This window comes from Poecilia formosa, unplaced genomic scaffold, assembly GCF_000485575.1.
Source record: "Poecilia formosa unplaced genomic scaffold, Poecilia_formosa-5.1.2 Scaffold60, whole genome shotgun sequence".
Classification (NCBI taxonomy): domain Eukaryota; kingdom Metazoa; phylum Chordata; class Actinopteri; order Cyprinodontiformes; family Poeciliidae; genus Poecilia; species Poecilia formosa.
Genome location: NW_006799999.1, coordinates 373084 through 395349, shown reverse-complemented (window position 1 = coordinate 395349; position 22266 = coordinate 373084). Strand labels below are relative to the sequence as shown.

Here is a 22266-nt window from a genome sequence, read left to right as displayed (position 1 = left end):
CATGATATATATATATATGTTTAGTATTTAATTATAGTAAACAATGGAACCATCTGGCAAAAAATGAAATCCAACCACAATTAAAATTACTGGGGGGAAAAAAAACTTTTCTGCCAGTCTCAAAGATTTTGGTTTCAAATGCTCACTTTAAAGTAATCATTATTACTGGAGGGAGTTGGTCCGAGACTGACATTCATTCCCTCTCTTGGCTTCCACGTCTGTACCCATGTTGTGTATTTCTCCAGTGATAGTTTATTCAAATGACTTGAATTTACCCTACTGAAACTATTGTGTCAAGTTAAAAATCTCATTGATTTTAGTTGCCGAAGGTGTGGCTGTGTGACTAATTTTAGCCATAGCTTCTTAAGCAGATATACGAGCTCATCACAATGTAGAAAAGCTTGATGTTATGGATAAAATGATTGTTTTTCCTCTTTCTTTTATCTGTTCACACAACACTGCTGCACGCTTACATGCCGATAACATATAGGCGACAGTCACACATAAAAAAAAGGCCAACACCCTTTAGACAGGGTGCAAAATGAGGAGAAGATAAAAGCTGCAATCTTTGCTTCACCTGGTTTCACCCCTCAGGTGAGCTAAGTGGAGCCCAGCGCTGGACGGTGAATGATCACTCAATTTGTATGGCTTGTAACATTTGATCATTTTTCGGCATTAAAGCCTGCTTTATACTTAACCAAATCTCATTATTTCTCAAGGTAGTGACACTGAGGGGCTTTGGTCGGGTCCCAAAACTGGCAAACGGACCTGGGTGGTGCAGAGAGGGGAACATGGGTGAATTATAACAATGCTGTCATATCTCCAAGGAGCGTTCCTTCTTCATTAATACAGCAATTCGATGCTTCCAGTCTCAGTCACATGAAGCTAACATGAATCATCTGCTGAAAGAAAATGTAAGTGTGAAGCACTTCTAAAGATAGACTAGAGATCCCAGCAAAACTCAAGGACAGCTGCATCAGGCATATGGCAATAACTCATACCATAAACGAAATGCTTTCAGTTTTGATTCGTCTTTATTTACTTCACTAATTTCTTTTTTTTTTTTTAATGAAAACAATACCAGTTTTTTTGTTTTTTGTTTTTATTCAGTCATGCTTCATGAAAAACCACGTGTGTGTCGACCCTGTGCTTTTATGATTATCTTCAGGAAGGTCTTATCATCATAAGATTAAATCAGTCTTTGATTTAGCTTTACAATTTGAACTTCAAGTTTTAAATGATAACATTTGGTTGGTTGAGGCACACAGAAAACCTTTTCAGTTTACTTATGTAGCACCAAATTAGAACAAATTCCATCTCGAGAAATTTGTCTTCATTTTATCAGATGACCCAAGTAAACACAAAAAGCAGTTCCCAAGTTACCGTTTAATTTGATAGGAGAAAAGCAGCAAGTCAAAACAACCTTTTGTGAAAAGACTCAAGTTTTCAACAGGTTTAGACCTGTTTCAGTTGTTAGCATTACTGACGCAACCAGTTATCCCTGACTGAATGTTTGAGGCAACAGCTGCCTTCCTGCATAACATTGTGTTGCCAGTTTCCCTGCTGTAACTTTGTAACACAGCATAAGCCAGATACATATTGCGAATTTGAAACCGAACTTTCTGATCTGTTGGTAACAGTAAGTTGGAACTTGGTTCAGCTTGTGAAAAAGAAATAAATGAGGGAAATGATGATGCCTGGACATTTTCTGAGTCATCCCATCAGGTATCATGTTGCTGTGTCAGTGTGCGTGACCCGCAGACCCCGCCCCCTCCCCGGCGCCTACCTGCTGCCTGCGCCGCGCAGCTGCGGTCGGAGCGCACTCGCTGCGGGAATGGCTTCAGGAGCGACTGCCTCCGCCAGCTGCTGCCTCCCCATGGATTACGAGACGAAGATTTTCCCTCAAATCGGTGGCTACGGACGGTACAACCGGGTCGCAGTCGTGTTCAGCTGGTTCCCCACCTTTGCGGTGGCACTGAACCTGTTCAGCGACGTTTATTTCACCCAGATCCCGAAATTGTACTACTGCAAGACGGACCCGAAGCAGCTGCCTTCCTTTTTCAGTAACTACTCGGGGGAGACCTACCTGAACCTCACCATTCCCTGGGTGGACGGCCAGGGCTTCAGCCACTGTGAACGCTACAAGTATCCTTCAAATATCACGGACTTGTCCGGAAAAGTGCCGCGGGAAAAGGAAAACTGCAGCATAGGTTGGGAGTACCCAACTGTGGTGGGACTCCAGAGCAACATTCTCACGGAGGTAAAGTTAAAGTTGCTGCTGGTTGTTTGAATAATAATAAGTTAAAAAAAAAAACACACACACACACACACACAACTGTGTCCAATTAATCTACAGATTCCATGTTTCATTACTTGCTAACAACACAAACCTGCTTCCTCATGTTATATAACCCAACAAATTAGGTGCCTTTTTTTTTGTTTTGTTTTGTTTTGTCTTGCTTCAGCAGACGTGCTAAAGTTTATCTAATGTGTCCTAAAGTTAGCTCCCGTCAGCTGTTGGTCAATATTTACTCAGGTTTAGGTAAACTGTTTAAAACTTTGTTGTTCTCCAGAATCTTATTCCATTCTCCGTATTCATACGTGCTAATCTTAGCTTCCTATGTGTCTTCGTGAGTCCAGTTTAATTTGCACAGATGTCCAGTCCTGAATCTGACCAAGTGAATGAAATGAAGTTTTAAGGGAGGTTGAGGGGGTCATGAGTACAACACCCGCCACCCAACCTAAGGTAAACCTAAGGTGTTTACCTTAGGTTTCTTGCAGGCAGCTTCTATAAACACGTCTTTATATTCTGTTTTGTTTGCTACTCAATAATCCACCCTGCAAAATGCTGACGAGAAGCAATAAAAAAAAAAAAAAAAAACAACCCTCCTACAAAGTATTTCTAGGGGGGTTTAGTAAACTTTAAAACACTCCTGAACCTCAGTTATGTCTGCGGCCGCAGTAGAATCGCCTGAAAAGCACAAGGTCATTACAAGTCATTTCCTCCACCTTGTCCTCTTCTGTATCCTCCCCTCTGCTTAATTCCTCAGATGATTGTCTGCTCTTGTCTCTGACAATCTGTGGCACTGGGAAGGTTGAAGCCTTCTAGTTTCTTCCGGAGACCCGGAACGCCTCCCTTCCCTGCAACAACTTCATGGGCCCTTTATGTCAATCCCCGGGACAAAAGGCAATCTTGAACAATTGGAAAAACTGCACACAGCTCAACAGTGTTTAAAACAAACATCCCACAAAACAACAGAAGCTCATTTGGGTGCATGTGCTGTGATGTATATCTTTCATTTGAACTGCACTGAATTATCCACATTATAAAGATCCACATGTTCTGCTTGTTAAGAAACATTGGACCTAGTTTTTCAATGAGCAATTTGAAACCAAATTATAGCATGAATTAGATTACCAAGAGTCTGACCAATACTTTGAAACTATTTCAAACTGACAAATGTATGCAAAGGTAAAAAAGGTATTTGGTTTTACTGCATAAACAGTGCTGGCCTGCCATCATGCATCAACAGTGGCCTGTAGAGAACAATTGCAGGCTACTGCTTACCTTTTTTATGTGGTCGCTTCATTATCCTCCATAATCCTAGAAGAAAAGCTGGAGTATAGTTAGTTACAGTAGCTGCAGTTTGCGACTTGACCACTAGATGGCAGGAAATCTTGTACATTGCACCTTTAACACACTTTATTTTAACATATAGATGAATAATAATTCATGCTTCTCTTTGAACACGATGGGAGGTGGATGTGAAAATGTTTCTAAGTTGTCTTGTTTTAGCAGATTTATTTTTTATTTTGGGTAAAATTGTCACAGGTGCTACTCAGTAGTTGCTTGTTTACATCTCACCATTAGATATTTTGTGCAGCTTAAAACAGGATAGTTTTTATGAATTTGGATAAGGGCTGCATGAAAAACCAAACAACTTTGGTTGCTATAAATTACAATTTTATTGTCTCTTTCTGATGTTTTGTTAGTGTAATTTTGGTTGCTGCTTTTTGACTATCTTTGCTGGTGTATTTTATCTAATTTGCCATTTCTGTTCTAAACTCTTGTTGGGGTAATATTGAATATTAGTACAGTCTTTCATAAGTTCTCTGTGTTGTACATCTTCTTTCCTCTCTTTTGAGCATATGGAGGAGGATGGGTGGGGATGTGTAGAGAGAAACATTTTGCAGGCATTGGCTGGTACCAGTGGGACATGGCACTGATTCCAACTTTAAGCACAGCTTTTTTTTTCTAATGTAATAACCCTGTCAGCAGGCATCTTAACTCAATAAGAAACAACATGATCTGCATTCCTGCTTCCTCACTGTGATTCCTGTCACAGTTTCCCTGCTGTCTTCTGACATTTACTTAAGGACTGAGTGCAGCTTGTGCCCTGTACATACTTAAATTAAACACTTTTACTTTATTTTTTAATGACAGAATTCACATTTTTATGATTTCTCACATTTGTGTCTTTATTTCCTAGGAATAAAGTGGGCTGAAATAAGTTGGGTGTAAATATAACAGTTCCAGTAAAGGTTATAAACAGTAGACCGCATACAGATAAAAGTAAATTAAATTAGAAGTGGTGAAATTTTCAGCCTATTTTTTGCAGTCCAGTAAAACAGGAAGATATAGATTTTATTAAATGAAATCTAATGGTACAGAAACAGGAAATATGTTTGGTTCATACTGTCTCCATTGGAAAAAAGAACAGGTTTAAGCTTCAGTCACTTTGGTATTTTTATTAGCTTTGTCTATACTGTATGTTCTCTTTGTTATCAGTTTCTGCACAGATTGCTGAGGACAGTGCTCAACACAGAGACTTCAGCCAGCTTATCATCTTTGTGTCTTTATAAAACATGTCAACTATTAGGTTTATCTGATCTCTGCATATATGAAACCTTCACTTAAAATTCCCAGAACAGCAAAACAAAATATGGACCATTTTATCTCTATAAAGGTGAACTTATGTGTTTGCTTCCTTCCTACATTTGCAGTGGAATCTGGTTTGTAAGGACGAATGGAAGATCCCGCGGCAGCATGTCTGCTTCATGGTGGGATGGATTGTGGGATACATCTTCCTGGGTTCGCTGTGCGACTGGTAAGTAATGATCCCAAAAATGAATCAATATAGATTTATATTTATGTCCTAACTTTTTAAGTTGATCTGTTTATTTTGTTTGACTCGTTTTCAGGTTGGGTCGTCGCCGGGGTTTCCTCTTCTCCATCACCCTGTCCAGCTTGTTTGGGGTGTCCGGGTGTCTGTCCAGCAGCGCTCTGATGTTTCTGATGCTGCGCCTCTGTCAAGGTGCCATGCTCGCTGGCGTGTTTGTGTCCTCCTACGTCCTCAGTAAGTGTGGCTGGGAAGCTTTCCTGCACCATATTCAGTAGTTAATCGACTTGTTGTGTGCTTCGGATCAAAGCATCTCTTCCACTGACATCAGTAGAAGACATTTTGTCGTGTTTCAGTCAGGTTTAAGGTTGCAGGTTTGCACCAGGTTCTTGTTTGTTGGTTTGGCTTCTGCCTGGCAAAGTAAAATTTGCTTTGCTGTGAATAAGCAGGCTGATGTTCCAGATGTTTCCGTCATCTGGGGATTTTGGTTTGGGACAGATGGTTGATACTTGGAGATAGTGTGTAAAATTGTCCCAGACCAAATTAAAATTGGTTTAGCAATGGACAAATCACACTTCTGGAAGGGACGTCAGCCTGTTTTTAAACCTTGTCGAAAAGTTAGAGAAGCTGGTTTAAAAGTAGGTCTGTCTCTATTGTTTCTGGCAGAGTCATGACAGAAACCTGTTGAAAGAAACAAGAAAACATGTGATTAATAAGGAATTTAGGAGAATATTAGGAGAGGGTTTTTTGAGCATGTATTTATACGTTTTACCTGTGTGAGAAAACCCGCAGTATATTCTGATTTGTGGGATAAATTCTTTTTTTGTTGTTTTTACAGCTACTTAGTCACTTGTACTACAACCAATCCATGCAGGAACAAAGCTACAAAAAAAACTAAAATTAATGTGACAACCATACACCGAAATGAGTTCATGTAAGCTTCTGGCCAGAGTTGTAAATAAGAAACCATCTGACGTGTAAAATAAACGACACCTGATCTTCACTGTGATTTCAAGTGAAATTAATTTCCTCCAACTACACAGCAAAGATCTTATTAACTGGTTCTCCAACATTTACATCACCCATGACCCTGCAGCCGGATTCATCACCAAGATGGATCATTTGTAACTCCGATCTTTCAAACAATTCCGCGCCACGTCAAAGTTACGTAATGTTGATGTGAAAATCACAAAATTTGGTTGCTTCAGTATCTTGGAGAGAAACTAACTAAATACATGAGTACATGAGATCAGATAAATACTAAAAATAACACAAAACCCAACGCATGCGCTAAGTCCCAACTTATCTGTGGAAGATAAGAGGAAATCCTGTTAGCAAATTACAAATCCTTCCTATCTATGTTATCTCATGTTCACTTCAGGAGGCACACAGATAAAAAAGTAACATCACTTTTAGTTCTCGTCAAAAAGTAAAGAATCAGTCTGTTAAATGCAAGGCTTTCAGATGAGTAGTTTTAAATGGGTGGGAAGGAAAAAAAAGCTGCTATTGCTGATTCTTTTCATGTTTCCATTATATATGAAATATAACGGTACAGCAGTTGAATGGTCTATCAGTGTCTCTGCTGCTCTTATTTTAGCAGAGCCTCAGAAATTGAATAATAGATCCATAAATGATCCCACTTCTTCTTCGTCTTGTCCCCGATGACCTCGTAACAAAGATCTTCTCTGTGCGATTAGCATCACTAATATACGTAATAATTGAATTTCTTGTATCACATTGTATCCACTCGTCAAACCAATAGACAGGTAATTAAATTAGGACTCTAAAGTCGTACAGTTGATGCACTGAGGATGACATGTTCACGCATGACCTGGGGGCTTTTTCTAAATGCGTAGCAAACCTCTTTGTGTTAATCAGTTTTTCACAGTCATTTAGACGAACGTAACTGATGAATAGTGAATGAAACGTGTTTAAAATAGTCAGCGTTTCTGCTCAGCCTGAATCCACAGCTGTTATTTTGACTAACCTTTATATGTAAGTTCATACAAAGTGAATTGTGAAACATTACTTGATTTCTTGAAGACATTCTGTTTAAGATTACAACTCTTATGACCTGGATTAGCTCCATCAGTCATTCCTTTCCGCCTGCTTTTAAAGGAGGAGAAATATCAATGTGCATGAAATAAAGACTTGAACTTGTCGCATGATCAGTATTTGAGATGAGTTGGCAAGAACTGTTCACGTGGAGAACAAGAGAGCTGGTTTCCACATCATGCGAAGCTTCCATCATGATGAAGAAAACAATCTGTGGATACATCATCACCTTCCTAATGACTCAATAATAATGACTTGCGTCATTATTATTTGCCATTCTTTTTTTAGCCCAAATCATATTTTGGCAAAAGAAAGGGGGTGATTATTTTTTGCAAATGTCACTTTTGGCAAAAAATGTCTGAGGCCATTATTTTCCTGTGACGTTATAGCAGCTTGGACACAAATATTTCTTCAGGATACCGACAAATTAGTGCCACAATAATGTTTTGGAGTGGCTACCACAAAATGTTTGTCAGCAGAGCTAAAAAGGAGTGAGTAAGTTTTACTGTAAAATGTTTCCAGTTGTCTTTTTGTGGCTTGGAGTTTTCCCATCTGCTGTGGTTTCTGAGTCATGCTTAGAGCTTTAATCTGTCGTTGAAGTCATCATATATTTTTTTTTTATCTTCAGCTTTCTCACAAGTGTGCCTCATCAATCCCTACTACGGGTCCAAGTTAATCAGGCTTCACGGTCCTGTGTCTAAATGGAGACCTGCATGGTTCATAAGTTTCACTAACAAGCCTCAGACCTTCTAAACATGTTGGCCTGAAAGGCTTCAAAATGGCGTGAAAAGACTCAACGAACACATTGCTGGATAGAAGAGCGTAATGCTTTATGGTGACATGTTGCCTCGGTACCATGGAAACGAGCTGAACTGATTGGTTTTTATCTGCTTCTGATGTCCCACATTCCTGCAAGGTCAGGGCTCAGCTGGCTCCAGATGAATTTTATGTATTTATTTTTTTTTAATTTGACGTCGGGTTGATAGCTGGTGGGGTGAGGAGAGGAGTGCAGAGGAGAAAGTTTCCACCACGGTGTTCTTCCTAAGCAGCTTCCTCACGAAGAGCAGAAAACAATAACAGGACAGAACTGAAGGCATAGATGAGAACAGGAAGTGAGATACTTATCATCCCACACATGCAGAGCAAGTAGGTCAAAGTTCAACAGAGACGTACAGAGCTCTCCATTTCTTGCGTTTAACCTGTTGAATCTGACGTTTGTAGGTTTAGTGGTGTTGATATGTTTCTTTTTTCAGCCTGAAATATTTTCGCCTAATAGGGCAGCTGGTCTATAACAATCTCATCAATCAACTCATCCATTAGTTTATCTATCAATGACTTTTGGTTCTGATTGACAGCTACAATGTAGATTTGGAGAATTACAATAAGAAGTCCTTGAAAGGCAGAAGTGAATCATGCCACTCTGGGAGCATTTTACTGTCGGATTGGACAGGAAATGTGCAAATCTGTGAATTTTTATGTATGAGGGGAAAATAAATTTTATGACGGGAAATGGATGTGCTCCACACGAGTGTTTGTTTCTGCCTCAGCTTTGGTTGGATCTCATGCATCCTCTCTGTGTTTCCTGCCCCCCTCTCTCTCTCTCTCTCTCTCTCTCTCTCTCTCAGGGTTGGAGCTTTCTGACCCTCCCCATCGCCTCATGGTTACCATGATCGGCGGCTTCTTCGCCGTCTCTGCGGAGCTGCTGTTGCCGGGTCTCGCCATTCTGTGTCGCAATTGGCCCGTTCTCCAGGCCGTTGCCACTTTGCCTCTAATTCTGCTGATGTCCTATTGGTGGTGAGTCACATCTAAGTAGTCACCTTTTATGTCCCACCTGTGCTTTGTGAATTAGCCACAAAAACAGTCTGATGCTAATGAAAGCCGGAGCGGTTTTGAGCTTCTAATAGATGCGCTTACATCGTCCTAATTAAACCAACAAAATCCTGAAGGAGAAACTCTTTATGAATTTTAGTCTTTTTGAATCTAACGACTATTTTTATGACCTCCATGATGAATTTCATGCATAAGAGACAACCACGCCCTTAAAAGTAGCAAGTACAGACTCAGAAAGCTCACCGAAGCCCTCAGGGGATTGTTCATGAAACTGTGGTGATGTTTTCCTCGTTTTAGCACTGCTGCTTTATTGGAAATTGCTTTTGCATTGATTTGCCGTTTCAGCCTTTTCTTTTTTTTTTTTAGAGGAAGAAATGTTTGAACTATGCTGTCTCCCTGAGAAATGATAAGAGTTGTTTTCCACAGCTGTGCATCAGTGTTTCCCGAGTCTCCCCGCTGGCTGCTGGCCACAGATCACATTCCTCAGGCCAAGAGGAGCCTGCAGGAGTTTACTAAAAGGAACGGCGTTTGTCTCCAAGATGAGATGTATCCTGGTGAAACTCTGATGTCAGGTATCACATACCTTCGTGCCACAGCTTGTTTATGCTGACAATGCAAATGTTGGGTTATTTAATCGTTTATGCTTCTGGAAAACAAATCAGGTTCACCATTTTCAGCAGCAAATTTTGTGAAAATGATCTAATTAGTCCCACAAATGAAGCACCAATCAAAATGCTGTGTTTTTTGAATGTTCAATGTGTTTAAATGTTGTTTAATTGTGGTGATGTGAAAGGCTCGTTTTCACAATGGCAGACATGGACTGAACTTTTTGATTGTTTCTGGAAAAAAAAAAGAAAAGCAATAATATGACCATCATTAATATCTTTTATCTTTATTTTTGTCTGATTAAATTACATTTTTCAAATCTGTAAGTTAGTTTTAGTTTATGCTTTAAAATTGTGAATTTAAAATTATGTTCAAAACTGTAATTTCTCCTATAGCCACTAGATGGCAATGATGCATTTTATACAGATCATATACATCATAACAGAGAAACTGTAAGGGTTTTTTTTTTTAAATATATTTTTAGCATTGATTCTTTATAACTAAAGCTGATAAACCTTCTTTCGAACACTTTTTAAATTATTATTATTTTTTTAGAAATAGACTCTGCATATGGAGAAGACCACCAGCCGAAGTACTATTCAGTCCTGGAGCTTCGACAGACTCGTGTTATCTGGAAGAACTGTCTCATTCTCAGCTTCACTCTGTGAGTTTTTGTTTTTCACAATCTCCTCTGTTTTAAAGTGTCTCTTATTCTGTCCTGAGTTTTAAAAAAATTGAACTTACTGATCAAAACTCTTCCCCAATTTTCTCTTTTATGTTCAGTTGAATACCAAAAATATCGTGTCATTTTTTTTCTTATTAAATGCGTGAAAACGAGGAACTTTTTGACATTTTGGGTTTAAAAGCATCATCCAACAACAGATACTTTGATGCACTTTTTTGATAAAAATAGTTACTTTATAGTTCTAGGACAAAAATGTTGAAAAACCTTAAGTCTTTCGATTTCTGCTAGAATTAAAACAATTTATGATGTGTGTTATAGCCTTTACTGGAAGGACTATAACATGGGAAAAAAAATATATAAATATAAAAAAAGGTTTTACATAAGAAGCATGGAATAAAACATTTCAAAAAGTTATTTTTGGTCAATCTTCTTTTAAAAATAATGTAAATATGTGTTTAACTTTGTCTTCTCTGAAGGTTTATTGGAACAGGAATCCAGTACTGTTTCACCAGAAACCTGGACGTTTACAGCTTTTACTTGAAGTACTTCCTGCGGGTGATAACGGGCGCCCTGGCTTGTGTCTTCATCTGTTTGTGTGTCAATCACTTCGGTCGGCGAGGAATTCTGCTGCTGTCTGCGATCGTCACTGGACTGTCCTCGCTGCTGCTGCTGGCCCTCACAGAGTGTACGTCCTCTGCCTCACATTCACCATGTTGTTGGACTCAGAAATGATGGGATCTGTTCTTCATAGTGGAAGATTCTAGCTGTGTTTTTCACTAGACTCTCAACCAAAACCGACCACATTCAACTAGTAACTGAGGATTTTTTTTTGCTCTTGGGGTTTTTTGAAATGCTGCGATATGACTGTCTAAAGTAAAAGTGCAGAAAGGTTTCCAGTGATGATTGAGTAAAGTTGTTGCTGCTCTGGTCTCAGATCTCCAAAGCGGGCTGGTGCTGGTCCTCTCTGTGGTGGGTTTGCTGTTCTCTCAGGCTCTTGCCATGCTCAGTGCCTTCTTCGCCTGCGAAGTCATGCCCACCGTGGTCCGGTGAGTGTCTCTGCTTTAGATTTAATCAGTGCAGCTGTCAGTTCATGTATGTCTGACATTATCTCCAGTTAATATTAGGTTGAGAAGCTGTGAGTAAAGTTTTATTTGACCTGCTTTTCTAAATTCCTCCATCTCTCTATCAGAGGTGGCTGTTTCGGCCTGGTGATGGCGGCGGGGTGTGTTGGCATGGCCGCCTCCTCTATGATGGAGCTCCAGGATAAGCGTGGCTTCTTCCTGCACCACGTCATCTTCGCCTCCTTCGCTATACTCTCCGTGCTCTGCATCATGCTGTTGCCTGAAAGCAAACGCAAGTCGCTCCCAGACTCCCTGAAGGAGGGCGAGAGCCAGCGACGGCCGCCTCTCTTCCTGTCCCAACAGAAGAAAGACTGTTTGCCTTTGTTATGCACGCGGCCTCCGGTGTCCGAGTACAATCCGGATAATTATTCCCGCTTGGTTTCTGCCACTAGGAAGATGTTGACCAAAGATAATTTGCCGTACAGGATCACTGGGCCATCTGTTTTGCCTCTGCTGTCGGGCAGCAACACACAGAAAGGAGAAAACGGGACACAGGAAGACGTTGCATTGTAAAACCTGTCGTCGGCCTCCTCCTGCAGACTGATTTTACTTCCTTCTTCCAAAGATACCTCAGATGGAAAACGTGTCGCCTAAAGCGCCGACACCGGAGCACCTTATATCTGTCTGTTGTTACAGAGGGTTTAGTCACTTCTTCTTTTTGATTTCAGCTCATGAGCCTTTAGTTGTAGCATTTTCTAATCCAACCTTTAGTAAGTATATTAAAGGTTTACACTGGACTGTAATAAGCAACAGTTCTGTCTGTGGTGATGTAGTACACTACTTTCAAATAATTTTTTTAAATGGGGTTGTGTGAAGTTGGTGGTAGTAGTGAGTAGCCATGTCAGTATAGCGAATCCAAGCTGGACTTATTCTAGAGAAAATGTACACTGTGACATTCAAATATTTCAGAAATTTTACTCTTAGTCACATTTGCACATAACGGTTGTTTCCATTTCCCCTCCTGATCAGCTGTAGCTGCTGTTACTGCCAAAATGTTCTACATGAAACTTCTGCCTCCGTATATTCTGATTTATGTGGATTTCTTCATATGTCACAGGAAAAGACACATTTTGCCGTGTAACGTGTTTTCTTTTGGTGTAGAGTAGATCAGTTTGCAGTTTTCAACAGCTCTGCTGTCATATTGTTTCATTAAGAAAATGAAAATATATTAAATATAATAACAAAGTGATTAGGTGTAACGTTACTTGGTATTTGCTCCAGCTTATATGAAAGAGGGAGTCGATTAAAAAAATGTAACATGATGGCACTAACCCAATCTCTAATATTAGTTTACTGCAGGTAAGATAATGTCTATATTGAGCTGTTCCACAGAAACCCATTTAAAACTAATCATTGTCTCATCTATAGTTGGTAATTTGTGCTGCAGCCATTCATCCATTTTCCTGAAAAACATACAGTATGAAAGCTGCCGCTCCCTCTTGTGGTACCTAAAGAATATCTCAATAGTACCAACAGCAAAGAGCAGCTTAAAAATATAATCTAAAATAACAGCAATTTGTAAAAGTGAATCTTTTCACTTTTATCTGTAAACCTTATTCCTAAGGTTTACAGATGAGCTTTTTTTAAGCACTCCAGTGCTGCTTGCTGATGAAGGAAGTTAGAAAAGTAGCTCTTTTAAATTTACAAGCAACTAATTTAATAAACAGTTTTGCTGGTTTCTGCTTTGTGGTGAAAAATTGAGTTACATGCTGCCAATGTTCACAGGTTTGTTAAAAAAAAAAAGTAATAATAGTTCTCTTGAAATATTTGTCCTCATATTTTCCAATGCCTGTCCTGGGAAGTTTGTTCTTCCTCTGCAGATGATTATCGTCCTCAGATTGATATTTGTTCCTGTGAAGCACACAAGAGGGCGCCAATTGATGGAGTTTTCAATGAGTTACTTAATCAGTCAGATGATGTTCCTCAGTTATTTTTTGTGCCTCTAACAAGCATTGTTGACATAAATACCACAAGTGTGTTTGGGTGTAGTATGTGTTGAAACTCGGAGACAAAAGCAAAGATATTGGTTAATTAAAACATGTTTAATCCACTGTGTGGCTGACAAAAAAAGGAATATAAACTACTGAATTATGGCAACAGTGATGCTTGAATGCTCTGGGATTTGCAAGAACCAACATTCACCGTTGGGCATCTTAAATGACTAAAAACGTTAAGTAATTGTGTTTACAGTTAATTCCTTAAAGGTGGCGATGTAGATCAGACTTCCTGATTAAACCTAATCTGTTGGATTTTTATTTTTTAAGACTTCCCTCATGCATTTAAAAGAAAATGACACTGTTTTCATAAAATGTTCTACTGTAACTCCAGTTTCATGTCTTTTAGTGATCCGTTAATGGTGCTTCTGTAAAGTAAAGATATGAAAGTTGATGACACTTTATTTCTGTGTTTTATTATCCTGTGAAATCAGACATGTTTCTTCTTGTCCAGCAGTTCGCCAAAAGCTGTTGATAAATGCTCTTGTAGTGTCTTACAAAGAACACCAGATGGAGCTATTCTCTCACATAAGAGCTCCCATCCAGTGCAGATCATTCTTCAGTCCGAGAAAAAACCCCCTCTTGGATACTGTAGTAAAATCAAGATAAGAGTCTAAGATTTGCCCTCTCATGCATTCTTTGATCTTAAGCTTAAGCTCTGCTTTGACTAATCATTGTTAGGTAACTTGAGTATTTTAGTAAACTGATAAAATAATTGAAGGTTGACCAGAACAAAGAGTTTTAATATTAAAGTTTTCAAATCCTAAGATTTAATGAAATGTCACTGCAGAGGTGATTACTAATCTGTTAATGTCATAACAGCCTGGAAAGCCGTAACGAGCAAAAGGGTCAATGTGCTGAGAGAACGAACGGCTCCAGAGACGGTGTAGCCGTAGCTCGTCCTGCAGGGGTTCTTCACATCATCGTATGGAATAGGACTGTCATCCAGCGAGGTGGTCAACATCGTGTCACGGACCTTAAGCAAGAAATGACAGCAAGCAATGTGTGTGCTGATTCTGATTTCACATTAATCAATAAACACTGCAACTACTCAAGTTTTCCACAAATCCGTTCTTCATGGAAAAGAGGCGGTAAGAAAGTCACTGGAAGTCCTGCTAAAAGTTTGTACTATCTAGAACATATTTGAATTTCCTAAGATCTGCACTATATGACCTAAAATAAACAATTAATCAACAATGCTTAGCATTTTTCCTTGTGCTCTGAAAGTGTGCAGACCTACATTTAAGTCAAATAATAATTCCCACCAGGTACAGGATAAACTCCTACCTCCTAAACTACAGTCACGCTATTTACAAGTGCGCTTTTGGGATGGGCCACCACCACTTCTTGGACCCGATCATGACACTGAACCTTGAGGGGTTTTGGTCATGAAGGTCTACACCTCCCATGTGCTCACTGATCTAGTTGACATCAGTCTCTGTATAGTTCTTCCTCATCTTTGTTTCTACTATGAAATATTGTTGTTTTTCTAGTGGATCAGCAGTTTCTCATCTTGTGTCAGAACCTCGTTTGGATCCTCTTTAGTTTTAAAGGGAACATCAGAGAGACAGTTGTCCCTTCATCATAAACTTTGCAGGTGGTGACAGAATGGCACATGACTGATGAAGGGTCAGATCATCCTCTTTTCCCATGAACTGATCATATGCATTCAAAATCGGACATTTTAAAATGGCCCAACTTCCCCATATGGTCCATGTCTAAGTCCCACTACCAAAATCCAAAATCCATCTTTCTCATAACTACATTGTTGTATGCTTTGTCTGGCCATCACTAAGTCTAATAGATCAAGAACCACACTCAAAATTAATCTTAAAAAGGAAGAAGTTAGGAATTGGAAGAATATGGTATGTATTTAAATAAGTAAGGTCAAACATATTATCCCACCGATCACTATTGTGACCGTCAACATGTTTACACATCCTGCTCACACACCAAACCACTTTTTGTAAATGCAAAGGTGTATATCATAACTAGACACTTTAAAGATGATGTGCACCAAAAATCTGTTATATGCTTATTTAAACATACATTGCTATCCTCTTCTTTGGGAGGTTTGTGGCAGTCTTCTTCTCGCCAAGGTGCAACCAACATTTAAACAGCTCTAGTCATGTGATAATTTACTCTAAACATGTGATACTGCATAATTATTATCCAAACACTCTAAACTTTCAATGTTAGCTGAACATTAACTGAAAATGTAATCAGGAAGCTTTTTGGAGTCCTTGAAAGTGTAATAAATTTCTTGGTTACTATTATGACCGGTGGGGTTAAATGGGGTAAACATTACAGTCTTTGTTTTCCAAGATGTTTTTCTAAAAGCTGCCAGTGATTTAGTAAAGAAATCCTTAGATTCTTACTTAAAGTTTAAATTTAAATACATTAAACTTGAAGCTGGAGCAACAACAGTGCAAGACTGGTCTGGTAAAAAAAAAGGCTGCTCTAACTTTTCCCAAATGGAGCACAGTCCAGCTGCCATTGTTGCTAAAGGTCATTCCGACATAGTGTATAATTCAAATATGTACAAATTGCTGTGGAGGTGCAATAAGGTCAGGTAGCTTTTAAGGATTTATTGTAAGCCATTCAAATCAGCAATCGTTTCATAATTTTTTATTCTGCATCCCCAGGACCAATCATGGAGAAGCAGCTTTCAGCTTCTATGCACCACAAATCTGGAACAAACTTCCAGAAAACTGCAAAACAGCTGGAACATTGAGCGCCTTTAAATCTAGACTAAAAACCCACCTAGTTAGAGTTCCTTTTGAAACACAGTCAATGAAACACCAACAATCTGATGTGTAATGGTGGCAAAATGTAATGTTTCCATTGTTGACTGTGTGTTCTGTGACTTTATATTTTGGGGGTTTTATGATGTAAAGCACTTTGAAATGCCTTGTTGCTGAAATGTGCTACACAAAAAAACAACCCCATTGATTTAATTTTGATTTGATAGCAAAACAAACACAGGTTCCCCAAATCAAAAATAAAGCACATAAATTAAATTATATAAGCCAAGCTTGGGCCTTGTTTTACTACCTACACTGTATTGCAATAATGAGTCACCAAACTCCAAATGTTTACAAGATCAGCACCTTGGCCTGCTACCACAATGGGTCACTCTGAGGAGCTCAGTGAAATCTGGAGCGGCACAGAGATAGGATATCACCTGTGCAATAAATAAATGTGAAAACTATTGGGATCAATAGCAACTCAGCCATTAAGTGGCCATGTAAAATCCCAGAGCAGGTCGGTGGATGCAGCAGGATGTAAACTTTCTGCAGCTATAGGCTTCCTTCTTATCTCACCAGTGCACAAATCAAAGTCCAGGACCTATAGATGTGCGAGTTTGGCATGGAGAAATCTGAAGGACCTGAATTAAGGTCTGATAATGACCCAACAGAACAGCTTTGGGATGAATTAGAGTGGTGGCTGTGATCCAAGCCTTTCTCATCCGACATCAGTGTCTGACCTCATAAATGCTGTTTAGAAAGAATGGTAAAAAAAAAAAAGAAAAAAAAAAAGAAAGAAAAATCCTATTTAAACTTTTTTGAGTGTTCGATAAAAGCTGAAGTTGTCATAGCTACACAGGATGAACTAACACCATTATAATCATTATCTGTTTACAATGGGATGTCTTTTGTGCTTCTTTCTATTCCTTAATGTTGACTCACTGTTCTTTTCTTTCACAGTTAAAATATTAAAAACAATCCACAAAGCTTAATGCTGAGAATATACAGTAGCTCTCACCTTTTCAACCTCCCTCATGACCCGGAGGAGGTTGTTTCCAAGAGCTGCTTTCACTTCCTCATCCGTCCACCCTCTCCTCAGAAGTTCAGCCACCAGATCGGGATATTTAGACACGTCCTCCAAACCCTCAGGAACCCTGGCAGAACAACGTCAGTGAAAAAAAAATCTTCTGGAAAACTCTTCTTCAATTTTATTTAACTGTGATTATGTAAGACTGGCTGGTGGGAAAACGATGATGGATTAAAATTTGCTTATCTTCCCTCCAGGTTTTTACTGGCACTCACCTGGGTACTCCATCATAATCTCCACCAAAACCAATAATACCCGCGCTGCCCACCTTCTTTATATGGTCAAAGTGATCTGCAATGAGAGCAGTAAACTTTACAATCAAGTGAAAGGACAGGGGGGCTTTTTGTGTTTTTGCTTTTAAGGTAGATGATGACTGTTACAATTTAACTAGTTTTACAATAGCTGTTATGGCAAGACTGTTAATTTACCAGCCACATCTGAGAGGTTTGCCGTCGTGCTGCACGTCACATAGTCATTGTAGAAGTTCACCATCACAATTCCTCCAGTTTTATTCTAGAGTCAGAAAGAAATACGGCATGACAAGCTGAAGCTTTGATGATAGATGGAGATTTGTCCTTTCTGATTAGTTGGACTTGAAGCTTTTAAACTAATCTGCCGTCTAATCTATTGCAGAACACACCTGCTTGATCTGATAATATTTAACAATTTAGCATAAAATATGCCTTCTCATTTTATTGACTGCAGTTTGATAGTGGTCATTAAGCGTGTATGACATAAACTGAATTGTTTTATAAGGTTTCACTTAAGCTCTGATGACACCATAAAAGGCTTTTAAAAGTTTGTTATCTACAGCAACAAAAAAATAAAAACAGTTCATGTTATGTAACAAAATCAGCAAGTTTTCATCTTTGCAATTTCACAATTTTGCTTTGTAGCACATTTTCTGTTAAGCAATTGCTTAAAAACATGAATGCATTTTTTGGGGAGACTTCTTCTCTTAGGTATTGGCAGCACATTGTTACATTGCTCAGGAAGCTAAAGTGTAACAAAGTCACACGTTCAGCAACAGCAACGTTGAAAACGGCTGCTTTTTCTTGGAAGCATTTGAGCTAAATTGTGACATACTTTGTAAAAAGAGATTTCATGCAAAACAAAAGCATCCTGTTTTTCTAAAAACAAGACTGACCCTTCTTGTAAAAATCTATCGTTAGAATGGCAGTAGATTTTTACAGAGCTAAATGCAAAAGGACTGGATTTGCATATTTCTTTAGAGACGCGATATCATAACTTTCTAAACTGTAAATCTACATTTTAAAATTGGCTCTTTATATTCCGTGTTTATAGGACTCAGGATAATGAAACTAGTTGGATACACAATTAAAAAAAACCCAAACAAACAACAACAACAAAAAAACGTTAACGAGCTATCTAAGTACTTTTCTTTGTGTATTGCAGTAACCCAACAGACTCACCAGTCTATCGAGGACGTCATCGGGGACGTTCCTCTTGTGTGGACACACGGTGTACGCAGAGGAGTGGCTGAAGATAACGGGAGCTTTGGATATGTCCAGGACCTGGTTCATCACTTTTACAGGCACATGAGCCAAGTCGATGAGCATCCCCAGACGGTTCATTTCCGCAATCACTTTCTGTCAACCAAGCCAAACAGGAAAATAACATTTAAATATATTTCTTAGCAGATCGCCTCAACACCTGCAGTAAATATTTGTGTCCATGTTTCACGTCTAGTTCTATTCCCGGCAGCTGACGTCGATTTCCGCCATGTAACAGTCGTTTTACAATCATTAACGCAAAATGATCTAAAGATCTAAAGAGTTGTGGCAACAAGGCTGTCCACATATTAGCAGATAAGCCTCTTCTGTATATATTATCTGTTTTCCAGCTGGAGCTTTATGAGTTCACTGATTATCAAACACAAAATGTTGTGCAACTTTGTCCATTCAGAGCCCTGACCACAGAAGTATTATCATGCTAAGCATATGTCCATCCATACATATCTTTTCCTGTACAACAGATGTTGAGAGCCTAGCTCAAATCAATCAATGTTGTCAGGCAGTAAAACATGAAGCAGTTCACAAGATGAACTTGTATCAGACCCAGAGGTTTTTATCTTTTTACACAGGTCATGTAAAATACATCACAGTAACAGTGAACCTGCAGGAATACAATCACAGAGTAATCTGTTAAACAACCGACTGTGAAAGTCAAATCATCTCTATTGCTTCTTCTCACCTCGCCAAAAGCAGAAAGGCCGTTATGCTCAGATGGGTCTGCTCCGGTGTCCACACGCCAGTTGTCCATCCTGATGAGAAGAAACGGGTCACTTGCACATAATCTAAGTGAAAACCACAGTGTATGTTTTTATCCTGCAAACTATATTTATTGTTTCAATCTGTTATCCTCAAGTTGGTGATTATTTGACATTATAAAGTAATTTGCAAACTAATCTAAAATCCAAAATGATTTGTGCATGATTTAAACTAAAAAGTTGATTAGCATGTGTGAACACCAAGATGACTGCAAACTTTATTCCGAACCCAGCTATTTATTTCCTTCTTATAATTAAGAAGACTTAAATAATTTAAGTCTTATTTTGAAAGAAAATTAATTGTCGATAGTACAGTATTTTCCGCACTATAAGGTGCACCTAAAAGAACCCTTCAATTTCCTCAAAATTGAAGGGGGTTTGGGGTTTTTTGAGGGTTGTGCCTTATAATCCGGTGCGCCTTATATATGGACCAATATTGAGCCCCAACAGGTCAAGCAACTACGGTAAGCAGCCCCCCGACTTCATTTTCGCCCGTAGAAGAAGAAGCCCGCGGTGCATGCTGGGATAGTTGTCAGAACGCTGGTTTGTTAATAAAGTTTGACTGACCTATCTACCTACCGATCTGATAATCAGGTCGTCTGCAGGTCATTTAGCACCACCTTCTCCACGAACATGCTGTACATGAACCGAGAAGGGTGACCATCGTCCGGCCACGCCCCGGCCCAGTCGCGGAAGGCTCTCCTCGCCGACCAGAGTCAGACTGTTTAGTTGACGTTCCCTTGAGCAGCTCCATCTAGTGGATGCATAACGTAACTCCAGCATCTACTGTAGAGTCTATTCTATGCGCCTTATAATGCGGTGCGCCTTATATATGAAAAAAGTTTTAAAATAGGCCATTCATTGAAGATGCGCCTTATAGTGCGGAAAATACGGTATATAGAAATATCATAAACATACAATGTTGTTGAACTTTCACTGAGAAACAGCAATTCTTCACTCTTTCTCCTATGATGTTCATGGTGATGGAGTTATTTAACCTTTGAGAAATCTAAGTAGAGCTTATGAGTAAATAGTACTGATCACAATTTTATGCAGGTTGAATCGAAGTTTCACACTAACACACAAAAAGGTTGATCTACATTCATGTGGCGCTTTAAACTTGTTTGAAATCTCTTTAGTGCTTCTCAGTTAACACGCAGCTGCAAGCGGAAAGAACTTGGTGTTCAAAGTCTGTTTAAGGGACAACACAATTTCTCCTGATTGTAGTCTGGGTCATTAAGCAGAACATGTCAAAACCAGCCCAGATATCCGGATAATCTGATACGTTGTGGGACAGACTTGCAGGAATCTCCCGTACTCTCCACAATGAAACCTGAACCAAAGCTAATGGACAGTTTTTTTGTGGGGTACATTTTTGTTGGAAACATTTCTTCACAAAGCAGTTAAAAAACAGCTCATAATGTATTTTTCTCTTACCATTAATCCAACCTATGTAACATTTCCGCTTCAGTTTTTAAATCATACTCTGGATTCTATCACAATCAATCCTGAGGATTGTTGTAATCTAAATTTTGACTCATTTATTTGCATTTAAATTGGATGTATGTTTGTTTTTATGAAAATGCCTTTAATTCGGTGTGTTGCTTGCTCTCACCAGGGTGTGTTGCACGAGTGCGTGAGCGTCATGTAGCGGACGCCCAAATGGTACATCACACGCAGAGTCCCAAGGCTGCTGTCGATGGAGTGACCCCCCTCCACCCCTATCAGGCTGGCCACCTTTTTCGATCTGAAGGCATCCTCGATATCTGTGCAGGTTATAATGGGTGACACCGAGTGACACGACTGTTTAAACGCAGGACATAAATGGTCCAGATCATGTGTGTCCAGCTCCCGTCATCTAAGGCGTTTAGAGATCTCTCTGCTTCAGCACAGCTGATTCAAATGGTCCAACTCCCAGGATCTAATGATTTGATTCAGGTGTGTTGAAGCAGAGAAATAACTAAAACATGCAGGGTGCTGGCCCCATGAGAACTAACTTTAGGAACGACAAATGCCTCACCTTTGCTGCTGGTGGCAAACTGGAAAGTGTCTGGGTATTTTGAACACATCCTGTGGATCACGTCTATCTGCTCCAGAGTTTGCCTGACAGCATCTTTGTACTGCGTGTCACAGGGAACATACGCCGCCCAGAACTGAGAAAGCAGCGCAAGACATTGTGTCAAAGCACACTGAGCAGGGGGAAATCAATTCAACGTTTTTTTTTAACGTTTTTATTTATTTCTGGCCCGCTGCAAACTTTGTTTGGGTGAGAAAACTAGTCGAGGCTCTGAGCCTCGAGTTCTCCTGGGTTACAATGAAGAAAGATCTTCAGATCACCTGAGAATTAGTTTTTCAAAACTGTGACTTTTTCCCTGTGCAGTTTTCAGTCTGTAATGTTTTCTGTCTTGTTTATCTGCCAAACCTGATTGGCCAAGACCAGTTGGGCTTTTAGGGTTTTTACAGTGTTTTACTGCCATAAAGTTAGATTATTGCAACTTCATGACTTACCAGACAGCTGAATGACAACTGAATGGTTGATAGATTTTGAATGTTGCATAATTTCCTTATGTAATGAGAGATGTTTAGTTCATGAATAGCTACATGATGCTTTTTTCTTTTTTTTTCACTAAATTTCCTACTTTTCCTTTTTTCTTTCTTTCTTTCTTTCCTTCTTTCTTTCTTTCTTTCTTTCTTTCTTTCTTTCTTTCTTTCTTTCTTTCTTTCTTTCTTT

At 39.2% G+C, this 22266-nt stretch overlaps 2 protein-coding genes across 2 annotated transcripts in view; one reads left to right on the top strand and one right to left on the bottom strand.

Moving 5' to 3' along the window:
• Positions 1-1770: 1770 nt before the first annotated feature.
• slc22a31 (solute carrier family 22 member 31) lies at positions 1771-12621 on the top strand. The gene is made up of 9 exons (XM_007553888.2): positions 1771-2260; positions 5005-5108; positions 5203-5357; positions 8801-8969; positions 9432-9577; positions 10167-10275; positions 10773-10981; positions 11231-11342; positions 11486-12621. The coding sequence occupies exons 1-9, from the start codon at positions 1835-1837 to the stop codon at positions 11928-11930; spliced, it is 1875 nt and encodes a 624-aa protein (XP_007553950.1). The 5' UTR covers positions 1771-1834; the 3' UTR covers positions 11931-12621.
• Positions 12622-14128: 1507 nt separating this feature from the next.
• Positions 14129-22266, bottom strand: part of dpep1 (dipeptidase 1) — an 8939-nt gene continuing 801 nt past the window's right edge. Inside the window, exons 3-10 of the mRNA XM_016672426.1 lie at positions 21556-21688; positions 21151-21301; positions 19460-19529; positions 18679-18855; positions 17674-17758; positions 17461-17536; positions 17177-17312; positions 14129-14387 (exon numbers count right to left, since the gene is read on the bottom strand). Of these exons, the coding sequence (XP_016527912.1) occupies positions 14211-14387; positions 17177-17312; positions 17461-17536; positions 17674-17758; positions 18679-18855; positions 19460-19529; positions 21151-21301; positions 21556-21688 (1005 nt within the window). The 3' untranslated portion in view covers positions 14129-14210. The remainder of the gene's footprint in view (positions 14388-17176; positions 17313-17460; positions 17537-17673; positions 17759-18678; positions 18856-19459; positions 19530-21150; positions 21302-21555; positions 21689-22266) is intronic.

Excerpts from the sequence above, each read along its gene's own strand:
- slc22a31 (XM_007553888.2), top strand. The coding sequence starts at position 1,835 with ATGGCTTCAGGAGCGACTGCCTCCGCCAGCTGCTGCCTCCCCATGGAT. Across the intron at positions 5,358-8,800 it reads TGTGTCCTCCTACGTCCTCA|GGTTGGAGCTTTCTGACCCT; the intron begins GTAAGTGTGGCT and ends TCTCTCTCTCAG. Across the intron at positions 10,276-10,772 it reads CTCATTCTCAGCTTCACTCT|GTTTATTGGAACAGGAATCC; the intron begins GTGAGTTTTTGT and ends TCTTCTCTGAAG.